The 14,432-nt window shown below is 37.3% G+C and overlaps 1 protein-coding gene across 2 annotated transcripts in view; it reads left to right on the top strand.

Moving 5' to 3' along the window:
• The window catches only part of Vwa8 (von Willebrand factor A domain containing 8), a 358,183-nt gene that overhangs the window by 6,147 nt on the left and 337,604 nt on the right, over nt 1-14,432 (top strand). For both annotated transcript variants that reach the window (XM_074043312.1, XM_074043313.1), the window contains exon 2: nt 7,470-7,547. In XM_074043312.1, coding sequence (XP_073899413.1) covers nt 7,470-7,547 — 78 coding nt within the window. The remainder of the gene's footprint in view (nt 1-7,469; nt 7,548-14,432) is intronic.

The following is a 14,432-nucleotide window of genomic DNA, read 5'->3' as shown; positions in this document are numbered from 1 at the left end:
GCTCTTAACTGTCAGAATGTATTATTCTTTTATCCCATTGATTTTGTATTGCAATTATGCTTGCTGTTTACAGTTTTGTCTTAATATACTTTCATTCTTGGAAGTTTTATTTTCATAATACTTTTCGGCAACAAAAGTATATAAATGTTAAAACATTTCTGTCATTACAACTTATTCAAAAGATATCAATATGTTACAAATTTTGATAGTTACATTTTCTGAAAACATATCTTTTAATGATAAGAATGGCACTTTTTTCCACTTGAATATTAAGTAGAATTAATTTACATTTTACTATCATTAATATTTCCCAGTTGAATGTTAACTATTGCTAGAATGTAAGGAATTTTGATATATCAATGTCAATCAAATCTTTCCAGACTTTCTAAGTTATATGCCAAAAACAGTGTTTCTCAGTTAGCAAAAACGTTATTCTTAGTGATCTGTTACCTGACAACTTGATTAGTGTCTTATTCAATTTTGTTGGTAACAAAGAATCAGATACCACCTGACTTACAGGTGAATGGTGTACCCAGTAGAGTTATTTGTGCCTCAGTTTCTTGGAGTGTCATTAAAGAGACCTACCAAAACTTAGAAAGTAGCTCCTTGTTTAATCTTACACTCAGAATGAGTTGGCAAAATAAAGCTATTAATTTTAGTCTACTTTTGCTGATAATTTTTTTTAAGAAAATACTTCTGTCCTATGACATGTTTAAATAAATACATTTTGTCAAATTCTTAAAAGTTTTCACAGTTAAAAATAATAGTCTTACTGTCAAACCAGTCACTCAAATTAGACTTTCTGGCAGAAAAAGCATTTTCACCTTTCAGGTTAATGAGTGCATTAATTTATAATTTAAATAATGTTAAAAACCACTGAAAAATAACTTATGAGATACATTTGATAAACTAGATTACTAAAAACCAGTAAAGCCAAGCATTAGGGAATCTCATGGTTGTGTTTATATATATTTTTTTCTTTGTATATATCATTGTCATTCATTATATTTACATATTTAAATTATGTATTTTTTAATCTATGGTTTTTTAGTTCTGTTTTATATAATTCATAAAAACGATACTAAATTAATTAAAATTAATTTGTAGTGAAGACTATGGTAGGAGCTATTTTATGAGATGTATAATAAACTTTGTTGATGGTGTTAGGGAATATTAAATAATAATCATTTGTAAGAATCAGCAATTTATTAATTTCTTTAGATCTCTTGATCAAACCTTTAACATTGTATTTAGTGAAATAGGAAACTAATTGTTTCAGACACTAATAATTTAACCTTTTCATAATAAAAGTTTGAAAACAGCACTTTGTAAGATGAGGAATGATTGTAATTGTATTAAATATTTCATGATAATATTTGAAAATATGTTTTCAACAACCTTATTGAAAGATACACATTGATCTGAAAGAAACATTTAAAAGTTATCTTTGATAGTTAGTCAATGAATTGTGAAAAATTTGATAGTGCTGAACTGAAAGCGGTTTCATTTACATTAAAATGGATCAGCATCAATTATATTAATTGTCTCAAATGTTTGGAGATGCCTTTTCCTTTAAAGCAATAGCGTGTTCTCAAGCTAAGAATTGGCACAGCTGAAAGGTTAGTGAAAAGCTGCTTTCTGAAGCTCCCAGTTCTTTGCTGTCAGACCTTTCCCATCTTGGCTTGGCAATACTCACTCTTACTTCCCTAGTCTGCAACATACTTTATCTGACACAGCCAGCAGAAGCCAAAGTAGTAATTTCTAAAGCAAGTCTTTACTTTTAATTGAAATGTTAAAAGCCCTACACAGATTTATTACATTGATTTGAATAAGTTTTAAAGGAGGCTTGCCTCTAACCATTAGCACCTATGACCCTCTATTTAGTGCCCTGGAGGAAGGCACTCCAGTAAAACAAGTGGGAAAAAGGCTGTTCTGAAAGGGCTTGTGGGAATAGGGCCTGCAGATCCACATTAGGGACAGGTGAAACTGGAGATCTGGAAACTGATTGTGGAAGCCTGCTCTGTGCTGTAGCCTTGGAGAGTGATCATCTAGCTTCACTCACAGACCAAACACAACCAACAGCTGTGATACAGCGAGAGAAACACGCTATAAAATATGAATTAGATTCTATGCTAGCGAAAAGAAAGGAATGGGGTGACCAGTTCTGGAGGGAGGGGAAGATAGTGCAAGAGGAGAAGTTGGGGGGAATGGTTCAACTGTGGGGTGCTGGATGAAGATATTTGAGGAGTAGTTGTGTGAGGGACAATGGTATGAGAGATGTGGAAGGCCATTTGGGCTGAAGAAGTAAAGTTTCCATAACTGAAGCAGGAATACGAGAGCTGGAAGTGGTTGGGTACTCGGACAACCCAGAGTTCCATTTTTCTCATGTTGAAGTTGAGGTGTCCCTAGAATATCTTTGGTAAAGTTCAGTAGGCGTCTGGCAGGTATGCAACTCAGGAGAACGATGCAAGCCAAAATGGTCATTTATGAGTTGTCTACAGGTCAGAGTTGGGCCACCGGTATGATCGAATGACTTAGGATACTTAGCATGGTAGCAGAAGGTGACCAAGAACAGAAAATTTTAAGGCAGGAATGGTAAATGCCTTGTCTTCTCCTCTGTCTAATTGATACCGCCAAGTTTCTCAATGAGGCCATTTTCCATTGTGGGTTTTTTTTGGTGGTTCTGGGGTTTGTCTGGGCTTTGTGCTTGGTGGGCAGTTGTTCTACCACTTGAGCCATGTCCCACAACCCTTTTTTTGGCTTACTTATTTTTCTGGTAGGGTCTCACATTTTTGCCTGGACTAACCTCAGACCATGATCCTCCTATCCATAGCCTCCCACATATCTTGGATGCTACTACACCCAGTTTATTGATTGGGATGGTGTCTCCTTGACGTTTTGCCCATGCTGGCCTCTAATTGATACTCTCTCAATCTCTACCTCCTGAGTAGATGGGATTATAGCCATGAGCCATTTTTAAGAAGCCTCTTGCTTGATGTTCAAATGTTTGAGGACCAAGTTGTTAATTGATTTCTGATTTAATTTAGTTGTGGTCAGAGAGCATACTCTGATTTTAGGTCTTTGAAATTTATCATGACTTGCTTTCTTGTCCAGCCCATGCAATATTTTGGTGAATGTCCCATGTATCTAATAATAATAATAATAATAATAATAATAAAAACCCTATTATGGTGATCTTGGGTTATATTTTTCCTAAATGTCCTTTAGGTCAAATGGGTATGCATGATTTTAGATTTGCTCTGTCCTTACTTCTACTCTTGATTTTAGCCAAAGACCAAGAAGCAATTTCCCTAACTTCTGCATCCATTCCCCCCTCTGCCTCTTCCATCAATTACTGAAAGAAGTATATTAAGTTATCCAGGTATGATTGTAGGTTTGTTCTGCTGAGTTTGGTTTTTTCTTCATTTTATTCTCTAGCTCCCTGCCTGCCAGGTCACCACCATAAATTTTCTGTGTTCTTCCACAAAGGGTCACAGCTCCTGTTAGGAGGTTGCTTAGTCTACTTACCCTGTCTGTTTGCTCTTTACCCTGGCCCCTCAGGTCTAGGGATGGTAGTGCCAGGCAGTGGTAGTCCCAGGGCAGTGTCCTTGTCTTTGTTGTTTTTCCTAAACTCTGCTCTCACTTTCATAAATTGTTCCTTGATCATATACCCAAATGTAATGGGTTTGTACCTTGTTGAGTGCAAAGCCCAAAACAAGCACAGCCAAAAACACAAGCGTGGAAAAAGATTACCTGCAGCAAGTAAGGAGAGCATGGGAGTTATTTCTGAAGCAGAACACTCCCTGAACATGGGAAGCATGGGTAGGAAAGCACATTAGGGTTGGGCAAAATACCTGAGCATGCTCAGTTTAAGGTCATAGTTCAAGAAGGAAGATGGCAGATACATTCTTGGGCATGCTTAGCTCAAAGTCATAGATTACTTGTTCGAATGGTTAAAATGGCAGGCAGAAATGCTCCTGGACATGCTCAGTTTTCTCCAAAAAGGTTTAGCTTTAAAAGAGGAAAGGATACTGATGGTATGTTAGTATAAGAGTTTGCCCCTAGAGGTCCTGGCCCACTTAGCGGCTGACAATTAAACTCTTTGCAGTTTGTCAACTTGAGTGTATCAATGCCCATCTTTTTCTTGCTAGTGCTCTGAATGGTGACAGATGGATGTGCTTGGGGGAAGTGTTTTATGAGTAGGAAATTCTGTGCAAAAGTCTAAATCAGGCCTGGTGTGTTCAAGGAATAGGAAGAGCCTGGTGAGGCTGGAGTAGAATGAGTGAGGAGAATAGTAGGAGAGAAGATCAGAGAGGAATTTGGGGAGCCAGATTAGAGTTTTCTTTTAGGTCATTGCAGAGCCTGGAGGATGACCAGAGGATTGTCTCTGGGACAAGCACCACTCGATTCTGGTTAGGATAACTGTAGCTGCTCTGTCGAGGCTACACTATAGAAAAGTAAGAGGATGTGTTAGAGAAGGCTTGAACTAGCTTGCGTTGGGATAGAAGAGGAAAGATAAGGATGACTCCATGCTTTTTGGGTTGAGCATCTGCAAGGACTGAGTTCCCATTAGTGGAAGTGAGGAATACTGTGAGAGTAGTACAGTCTTGGTGGAAAGACTAGAGTTCTAAATACTGAGGGAAAAAAAATCCCTCCCTTTTGCTTTTTTAAAATGCCAGCAAGGAGTTTATGTTACAGATATACCTTGGTTAACTTTGTTAATACTCATTTGTTAATGAGTATTGTTATTTTTTGCTGGGGTGGGTAAGGACTGGGGTTTGAACTCAGGGCTCACTGTTTGCAAAGCAGGTGCTCCACTGCTTGAGCTACACCTCCAGTCCATTTTGCTTGGCTTTTTTTGGAGATGGAATCTCATGAGCTATTTACTCGGGCTGGCCTCAAACCACGATCCTTCTGCTCTCAGCCTCCCAAGTAGCTAAATTACAGGTGTGAGCCACTGGTACCCAGCTTGGTCTTTAACTTTTTTAACATCCTCAAAAACTTGAGGTTAGCAAGGTCTCATAGTATAAACTTAGTTATTTCCAGGCATTGGCTGACAGATATGCAACCCTTTTTTTTTTTTTTTTGGTACTGGAGTTTGAACTCAGGCCCTCATCCTTGCTAAACAGGCATTCTACCACTTGAGCCACTCCACCAGCCTTTGTGTGCGTGTGTGTGTGTGTGTGTGTGTGTGTGTGTGTGTGTGTATGTGTGTATGTGTTGGATATTTTTGATATAAGGTCTCAACCTTTGTTACCTGGACTGGCCTCGAACCATGATCCTCCTGATCTCTGATCCTCCTGATCTTCCAGGTAGTTGGGATTGCAGATTGAGCCACTGGTACCCGGTTTACTCTGTTTTTTGTCACCTGGCTTACTCTGTTTTTCTTAAAGTAGGAAAGAAAAGATAGTTACTTTTTAAAGTACATTATAAAAAGATAAGCTTGATTACAAATATAAAAGTGATGTCTGTTGGCTTTTATTATAGAATAGTTATAAAGAACTACAGGCATGGCATTTTAAAATGAGATGCTTTTATAAATGTTATTTCATTTCTTGAAAAGAGTATAATTATTTGGCCTCCTGATAAAACAGAGAGTAATTAATCTAAATGCAAGAGCACTTTTAGATACCAGTTCTCATTACAAACCTTGCCCTTGGTGTCAGGTCTGACCAACATCTTTTTAATAAACAACCCAAGAAAAGAACAAATTATACAAATTCATGGGAACATGAAAATTGGTTGTTCATTTGTTTAAAAAAAAATCAAGGTAAGATTCCCATCTCACATTTCTCTCAAAAATAAACTCAGAATAGATTAAAAAAATCTAAACATTGAAAAAATATAAAAGAATTAGAAAATTATAGAGGCATGCTCATGAACTTGAAAAGGACTTTTTAAATAAAAAAGCAAAGGAAAAGATAAAATGTCTTACATTAAAATTTTACTATATAATAAAGTCACCATAAACTGAGTTAAAATATAACAGGCAGGATGTTATGATTCAGATTATGTAACAAAACTAGTGTAGAATACAACCAATGGAAAAGTGGACTGAATATATAAACAGGCAATTCACATAAAACCCAAATACTAAGTAAACAGAGATTTATCTGAGATGCTCAGCCTCACCAATAACCTGGATGATGAAAACTGAAGTGATAAGACATTTCTTAGATGTCAAATCTGCAAATGTTTCCTGTTTGATAGCACTACATGAAAGAAGGAAATAGTACTCCTTATACAGTGGATGGAGGTTTGAATTAGAACAATTTAGAGGAATTCCTAAACCTATTATTTACCCTATCTGCTGGGTACCCTTAGAGGCACATACCAGGGTGTGCTTGCTGTAGCATTCCTGGGGCTACAGCCTGAATGTTGAGTCCCAACCAACTTCATATATTGAAATCCTATTCCTAAGGTAATGTTAATTAGGAGGTGGGGCCTTTGGAAAGTAGTTAGGTCATAAGGGTGGAGCCTTCATGAATGAAATTAGTGTCTTTATTAAAGAGGCCAGAGGCAGCCTATTTGCCCCCTTTACACGTGAAGATGGAGGTAGAAGGTGTCATCTATGACTCAAGTATAAAACCTTTTTCACAGATTTACAAATTTTCTCATTTGTAAGTCTCAGGGAGTTATTTTGTACAAAGTACTTAAAAGACAGTAAGCATTCAATGAATGTTGACTGTTGGTATCATCATTCAGTATACCTCACCACCTCTTTATTGGCCATGTTGAAAGATATGTTTTGCGTAGCTACTTTTTCTGAGTGTCTTTGATCCCTTCTAAACAAAGTTCTAAGTGTAGAAATGGTAGTATGCCTATGTTACTGTTGGTGAGAGCAAAGCAGAGAGATGGTGTGGTTTACACCTGTGCTTTGGAAGACCAGTCAGAAATTAATATAACTTTAAAAAAATAGCTCTGTGCAGAAATTAAGCAGAACCTTTGCCTTCTTTCACTTGTTTCATGTAGACATTCTTGACATTTATGTCACTTGGGCTTTGTTCTTTCTATGGACCTAGAAATACTAAATTTTGAGGGAAAGTGGCCAAAGAACTTAACAGTGTATGTAGTAAAAGTAAAGATGTATAAAGATGTAAAAAGGGTTGAGGATATGTGTTAAATATTCTCCCCTATTGATACTTTGGATGATCTTAAAATGCATTCTTCTTATTGTTGTTGCCCTATATTAGCATTGCTGTTAATGAAAAACAAAAGTTAGTTAATATATTTTATTGTACTTCATTTTTTTTTGCCAACCTAGCAATTGAAAAGTGAATTTTATCAATTCTTCACTCCTCTCTGATGTAGCTTTTCTATAGAGAGAAGTTTTAGGACACGGTACCTGTTCTAGCTGGTGTGAAACATGTCCATGGTGCTCCTTTCTGCAGGTCAGGAATCCTTATTGTTAGAGGCATAGTGGGTGTCACTTGCCTCTTGTAATGGTTGTGTTTCTTTATTCGTTTTAGGTGATATAGTTAATATTGGAGATGTGTCCTACAAGCTGAAAACTCCCAAGAATCCAGAACTTGTGCCACAGAACTACAGTAAGAAATACTTATTTATCAATGAATAAATGTTAACTTTTTATTATGGGACTCTTCAAACATACACGAAACTAGAGAGAATAGTATAAACCCGATGTGTTTATCACCCAGCTTCAACATTTTTCTACAGTATCCTAATCTTTTACTTGATTCTCAGTTTTTGTTCTACCATATTTAAAACCTATCTCAGATATCCTTTCATTTCACTTGTGTGTTTAGTAGAAGCATTAATTTTTATCACACACTACCCTTTCTTTTTACTTGAGATAAAATTTGGATATTATAAAATGCACAGATATTAAGTGTTTCTTTAGTTAGTTTTGACAGTTTTATAAATCTGTAGAACCACCAAGATTACTATCATCACCTCCAAATATTTTCTTGTGCCCCTCTCCCTGTCCTTGCCCTGGAAACCACAGTTATCTTTTCTGCCATAAAAGATGGTATGGCAGCCAGGTGCTGATGGCTGATGCCTGTAATCCTATCTGCTGTCCAGGCTGAGATCCAGAGTATTGGGCAAATAGTTTGAGCGATCCTACTTCCAAAATAACCAGAACAAAACAGACTGGAGGTGTGGCTCAGGCGGTAGAGTGCCTACTTTGCAAGTGCTAAGGTCTGAGTGTTCAAACCCCAGTCTCAGCAAAAAAAACCAAAAAAAAACCAAACAAGCTGTGTGTGTGTGTCTGGTTTCTTTCCATCAAGAGAATGAATCTGAGGTTCCTCCATGTTGTTGCACCTGTTCGTTGTTTGAATTGCTCAACAGTGTTCCATTGTAGAAATACACAGTTTACTCATTATCCTGTCAGTGGACGTTTGAATGCTTTATACTTTTGTGCTATTATAAACAAGGTGCTATGACCATTTCTGTACAAGTCTTGTGGTCATAGGCTTTCACGTCTTACTCATAACAAACTAGGAAATGAATTGATGTATCACAGGTCGATACCTGTTTAACTTTGTAATACACTGGCCAGCAGTTCTCCAAAGCAGTTGTACCATTTAACTTTTACCCAGCAGTGATGGTCCACATCCTTGCCAATATTGGTATTTCTAGTCCATTTTATTTTACTCATTCCTCTGGGTATGAAATTACAACACATCATGGTTTTTGTTTTATTGAGCTATAATTCTTATACCATAAAACTTACCTTTTAAAAGCATGCAACTTAGTGGTTCTTAATATATTGACAGAGTTGTGTAATCACACCACTATGTAATTTTGGAACATTTCTTTTTTTTTTTGGTGGCACTGAGGTTTAAACTCAGGGCCTTACACTTGGTATATAGGTACTCTTACTACTTGAGCAACTCTGCGAGTCCTAATTTTAGAACATTTTCATCAACCCTGAAAGAACCTAGTGCCTATTAATAGTCATTTGCCATTTTCTCCTCTTTCTCACTTCTAGCCTTTGGTAACCACTACTATATTTTATATTTCTATAGACTTGCCTATTCTGTATATGTCATATAAATGGGGTCATACAATATTGAGACTCTGTGTCTAGCTTATTTCACTTAGCACAAGGTTTTCAAGGTTTATTATGTTGTAGCATCTGTTACTACTTCACTGCTTTTTATGGCTGAATCAATATTCCATTTTATTCTGTTGTATGGATATTTTACCCTTTGTTTACCCATTATTTCCACTTTTGATTTATTATGAGTAATGCTGCTGTAGAAAATTTTAAACAGCTGTATGTTTTCAATTTTCTTGCATACCTACCTAGGACAGGAATTGCTATGTCACATAGCAACCCTGTTTAATATTTTGAGGAATTACCAAAACAGTTTCCAAAGCAATTGTACCACTTTACATTCCCACAGTTTCTTCATATCCTCATTAACTCTTGTTAATTGTCTGACTTTTTGTTATAGCCATCCTTGTGCACATGAAATGGTATTGCATTGTGTTTGATTTGCATTTCCCTTATGACTTGGTTTCATTCCTTTGCTTAAAATCATTTCACTTCTTTTCTCAAAAAATTTAAAATGACTTTTTGATACCTTGGGAACAAAGGTCAACCCTTAGCTATTTTAATCTAGTTCTAGCCTGATCTCATGCTGCTCTTTTATATTCTGTGTCCCAGTCATTGGGCACAATATAGAGTATGCTTTCATCACTCTTCAGATGCTTCCCCTAGATTGTGTGCTATTTGAGAAACATTACTTTCATCTAACACAAAGTTGTACCGCCTCTAGCACCTTTGCTTTACAATCTTTCTTTTCTACTTTATCTTTCTTTTTATTCTTTTCCCCACATCCCCTCAGCATTTTCTTTGTGGCCATCCTAAGTATTATAATTAACCCTTTAATTTAAGACAATCTTGTTCAAATTAATGTTATCTTAATTTTAATAGCATAAAAAGTCTTTGTGCCAATATCCAATGTACTGTAGGTCTATTCCCTCCTACCTCCTTTTTGTTATTATTGTCATACAAGTTATATCTATTTATTGAAAGTCCACTGAACTGGGCACAGGTGGCTCACACCTCTAATCCTTGCTACTTGAAAAGCTGAGAATAGGAGGTTCAAAGCCAAGCAGTAGAGCACTTGCTTTCCATGTGCAAAGCCCTGAGTTCAAGCTCTAGTCACACCAAACAAACAAAAAAGGCAACTGACATAGTTTTATATTGCTTAATGAGGTTGTCTTTTAAGTCAACTAGTAGAAGAAAAGGACAGGCAAAAATATGCTTATATTGTCTTCATTTTCTTTACCAATACTCTTTTTTCTTTGTGTGGACTTGAATTACTTTCTAGTGTGCTTTCATTTCACCCTGGAGGAAGGACTCACTTAGTATTTCTTATGGGACAGGTCTGCTAGTGATGAATTTTCAGTTTTTATTTATCTGGAAATGTCTATCTTCTTTGTATTTTGAAGGATGATTTTATTTGATACAAAATTCTTGATTGGCAATTTGTTTTAGCAGTTTGAATATGTCATCTTATTGCCTTTGACTTCCCTAGTTTCTGATGAGAAGTCAGTTATTAATCTTATCAAGGATCCTGTTGTTGTGATGAATCACAAAAAGATTCTTTTTGGCTTTTGATAGTTTAATTAGGATGTGTGGTATGGTTTGTCCTATAAAGGTTCATATCCTAGAAGCTTGGTCTCCCCTGTGGTAGTGCTGGGGGATGATGGAACCTTTAATGTGTTGATGGGGCCTTAGCTGGGAATGTGGCTTAGTAGTAGAGTGTTTACCTAGTATGCACAAAGCCCTGGGTTCGATCCTTAGTACTGGAGAAAGAAAACAGAGAGAGAGAGAGAGAGAGAGAGAGAGAGAAAGAGAGAGAAAGAAAGAGAGAGTGCCTAGTGGGAGGTAATTAGGTCTTTGGGGGAACTGTCCCCAGAAGGGATTAATAATGGTCTGTGGGATGACTTAGTTCCCATGAAAGTAGTTGGTTTGTTCCTCCCCACTCTTTGATTTCTGGTCTCGCTCTCTGTCCTTCTCTCACATGCTCCCACCATGATGCCCTCTACCATGTTATGACATGGCCAGGGGTTCCTCAAGAGGCTGAAAAGATGGGGCCATCTGATGGATGAACTGTCATTTTCCCACACTGTGAATTAAATTTCCTTCTTCTCTCCTTTCCCCCCTCCCTTCCCCTCCCTCCTTCCCTAATCTTTCTTCCTTCCTCCTTTCCTTCCTTCCTCTTTTTCTCTCTCCCTCCTTTCCCTTTCCTTCTCCCTCTTCCGCCCTCCCTCCCTCCCTCCTCCCTTCCTGCCTTCCTGCCTTCCTTTTTTTTTGAGTTACCAGGGATTGTTTGCCTTGGGCTTGCTAGGCAAACACTACCACTTGAGCCACACCTCTAGTCAGATAAATCTCTTCTTTATACATACATTACCTAGCCTCAGATAGTTGACAACAGGCTTAATTCAGTGTGTGTAAGTACTCATCTCCGAGTTTATCCCAGCTGGAGTTTGTTGCACTTCTTGGATGTTTGGATTAATGTTTTTTATCAAATTTTTCTCAGTCTGTTTGCTTAGTCACTTTCTCATTGGTTGGCAGAAGTTGTTTTTTGTATTAGACTTACTGATTTTATTTGTTTATTCATAATCAGTGCTTACTGTGTTTTAAAAATCTTGGCCTACTCCAAGATTTCAAAGGTATTCTCTCATTTTCTAAGAAATTTACGATTCTGTTTTATTTTAAAAAGATAGGTCCATTTTTATCTATTTGTGTATTCATTGGCTTATATACATATTTTTTCTTTTTTTGGCAGTACTAGGGTTTGAACTCAGGGCCTCGTGCTTGCACTCTATCACTCGAGCCACTCCAGCAGCCCTTTTTGCATTGGGTATTTTTTGGGGGCAGTACTGGGGTTTGAACTCAAGGCCTCATGTTCTTACCACTTGAGCCACTCCACCAGCGATTTTTTTGTGATGGGTTTCTTCTAGATAGGGTCTCTGAACTATTTGCTTGGGTCTGGCTTCGAACCACAATCCTCCTGATTTCTGCCTCCTGAGTAGCTAGGATTATAGGTGTGAGCCATCAGTGCCCGGCTTGCATTGGGTATTTTTGAGAGAGGGTCTCACTTTATGCCTGGACTGTGATGCTCCTATTTATGATCATCCTACTTGTGGTTCTCTATATAGCTGGAATGATAGGCATGTGGCAGTACCTCCAGCATTGGTTGAGATGGTCCTTGAGAAGTTTTGCCCAGGCTGGCCTCAAATCACTATCCTTCTAATTTCTGCCTCCCAACTAGCTAGGAACTACCACACCTGGCCTTGTTTTTGTTTTTTGTGATGTCTTTCTGTTTTACCAGTTTGATCTTGAGTTCTCAGGTTCAAGTGATCCTTCTATCTCATCTTCCCATCTCAGCCTACTGAGTAGCTAGGATTATAGAATGTACCACCATGCTCAGCTGGCATAAATTTTTTTCATAATATAGCCTTCATTATTTTTTAGGTATGTGTAGAACCTATAGTAGTATTCTCTCATTTATCCCCAATATTGGAAATTTGTACTTACACTTTTTCTTTTTTATCTTCAAAAAACCTTTTTTTTTTTATTGTTGTATTGGGGATACATTGTGTTTACAAAATGTTCTTAATAATATATCACAGTTGAACTCACCCCTTCCATCATTCTCCTTTAACCCCCTCTCCCCCAATTCCGGAATAGTTTCAACAGGACTCATTTTGACTCATTTTTCCATTTTCATACATGAGTACGTAAGAGTTCCACTATATTCACCCTTCTACTATCATTTCCTTATATTCTCCTTTATTAGTCTTACTAGAGGTCTATCAATTAAACTTTTCTCTTTTTTTTTTTTTTTTTGTGGCACTGGGGTTTGAACTTAGGGCTTCATGCTTGCTAGGCAGGTACTTTTACCACTTGAGCCACTTTGCCAGCCAATTAAATAACTTTTCAAAGAAACAGCTTTGACTGTTAATTTTCTCTATTGGTTGTCTGTTTATTATTTCACTGATTCCTATTCTTTTTTTTACTTGCTCTAGTTCCTTTTATAACTTCAGCTTCACAAACCATGGCAAATTATAGGCAATCTCTTCTTTGCTTTATGTAAGCTCCCAAGTTTTTCACTGCTGGGGAGCTATCTTTGCATTCAGTCTGGTATTCTGCAACTCATCTCTCTCCTGTCCTGTTGCTCTGTCTCCAGAGGCCACTTCAGTAAAGGCCAAGAGGTACTCCAAGGCCTTTAGAGTGTCCTACTTATTTATAAGTAAGTTAATAAATCTGGTATGCATTTCATCTAGATTTGATTTTGAACGTTCCCTGTTAGGTTGTTTGCAGGATTATAAATGGCGGTTTGCACTTCAAATAAGCTTTTAGCTTGTGTTCTAAGCTCAGCATCCTTAAGCATAATGTTCTGAGTAATGGGTAGAATTCCTGTCACATCTTCTGTCCACTTATAGCCTCAATGGACTGTTGTCCAGCATGCTTCAGGAAGGGTATCTCTTGGCTCCTCTACAGTAGTTTTAGTGTGTACCCCTGTGCACTTGCACTTGGTAATGACTGGTGGGAAAGAGTGGCCAGGCAGGGACAGATTATTTTGTGGTTGTACTACACAGTATATTAATTCATCTTGCCTCCTCATGTATGGCCATTTGTAAATTTGTTGAAAGGTCAGTGTGTTTCTCCTGACACATCTATGGCAGATTCTTTCTTCTGCCATTCTACCAGGAACAAAAGTTAGCTGTAGGTCTCTCCTCTTCTTGAGAGGGCTCACTGCTTTCTAGAATTTAGTTCATTTAGGTTTCTCTGTATTCTTAGGTCTATGATGAACTTCAAGAAACAGTGATTTTCATAGAGTAAGTGATTTGTTCTGGTTGTTAGAAGTGAAATTCTTTTGCAACTCTCTTCATCCTAACCAGAAGTGGGAGTCAGGAACATTTACTTTTAATGTTCATCATTTAATGGTATGTCTAAGCATGTTATTGTAGCAGACAGGTTTTCTTTTCTGGGGTAAGATTAGTGACATCAGTTCTTCCTTAAGTCGTTATACTTGTCTGGAGAAAAACTAAGAAAATAGATTTATAATGCTTTATGTGTCATAGGTACACGATAATTGAAAAAAAAAAGGTCATTTTCCCTGATTTCTGATTCTTTTCTTATTATGAATACAGCTCACTTTTTAAATAGTAAACTTCAGAGATGAAGAATAATATTGCCTCTTGATAGACAGTAGGAAAACTTATTTGGTTTGAGTTCTGTAGGAACATGACTACTGTAGGTGGAGAGTATGCCTAAAATTTTGACTGTGTACTTTCTAGTTGTGTGAATTTCTCTAGGTAATTCAACTGCTTGAGTCTCCTTGACTATACGGGGATGATGATTTCAACCCATGGCTGTGGTATAAAGATTAAATCAAATAGCAGACGTGAAATGTGCAGGGTAGTGCCCAGCACTCAGTGCTTAA

Source organism: Castor canadensis, chromosome 10 (genome assembly GCF_047511655.1).
Source record: "Castor canadensis chromosome 10, mCasCan1.hap1v2, whole genome shotgun sequence".
NCBI lineage: Eukaryota > Metazoa > Chordata > Mammalia > Rodentia > Castoridae > Castor > Castor canadensis.
The sequence above is the reverse complement of the archived record's forward strand: the minus strand, read 5'-3'. Positions and strand labels throughout refer to the sequence as shown.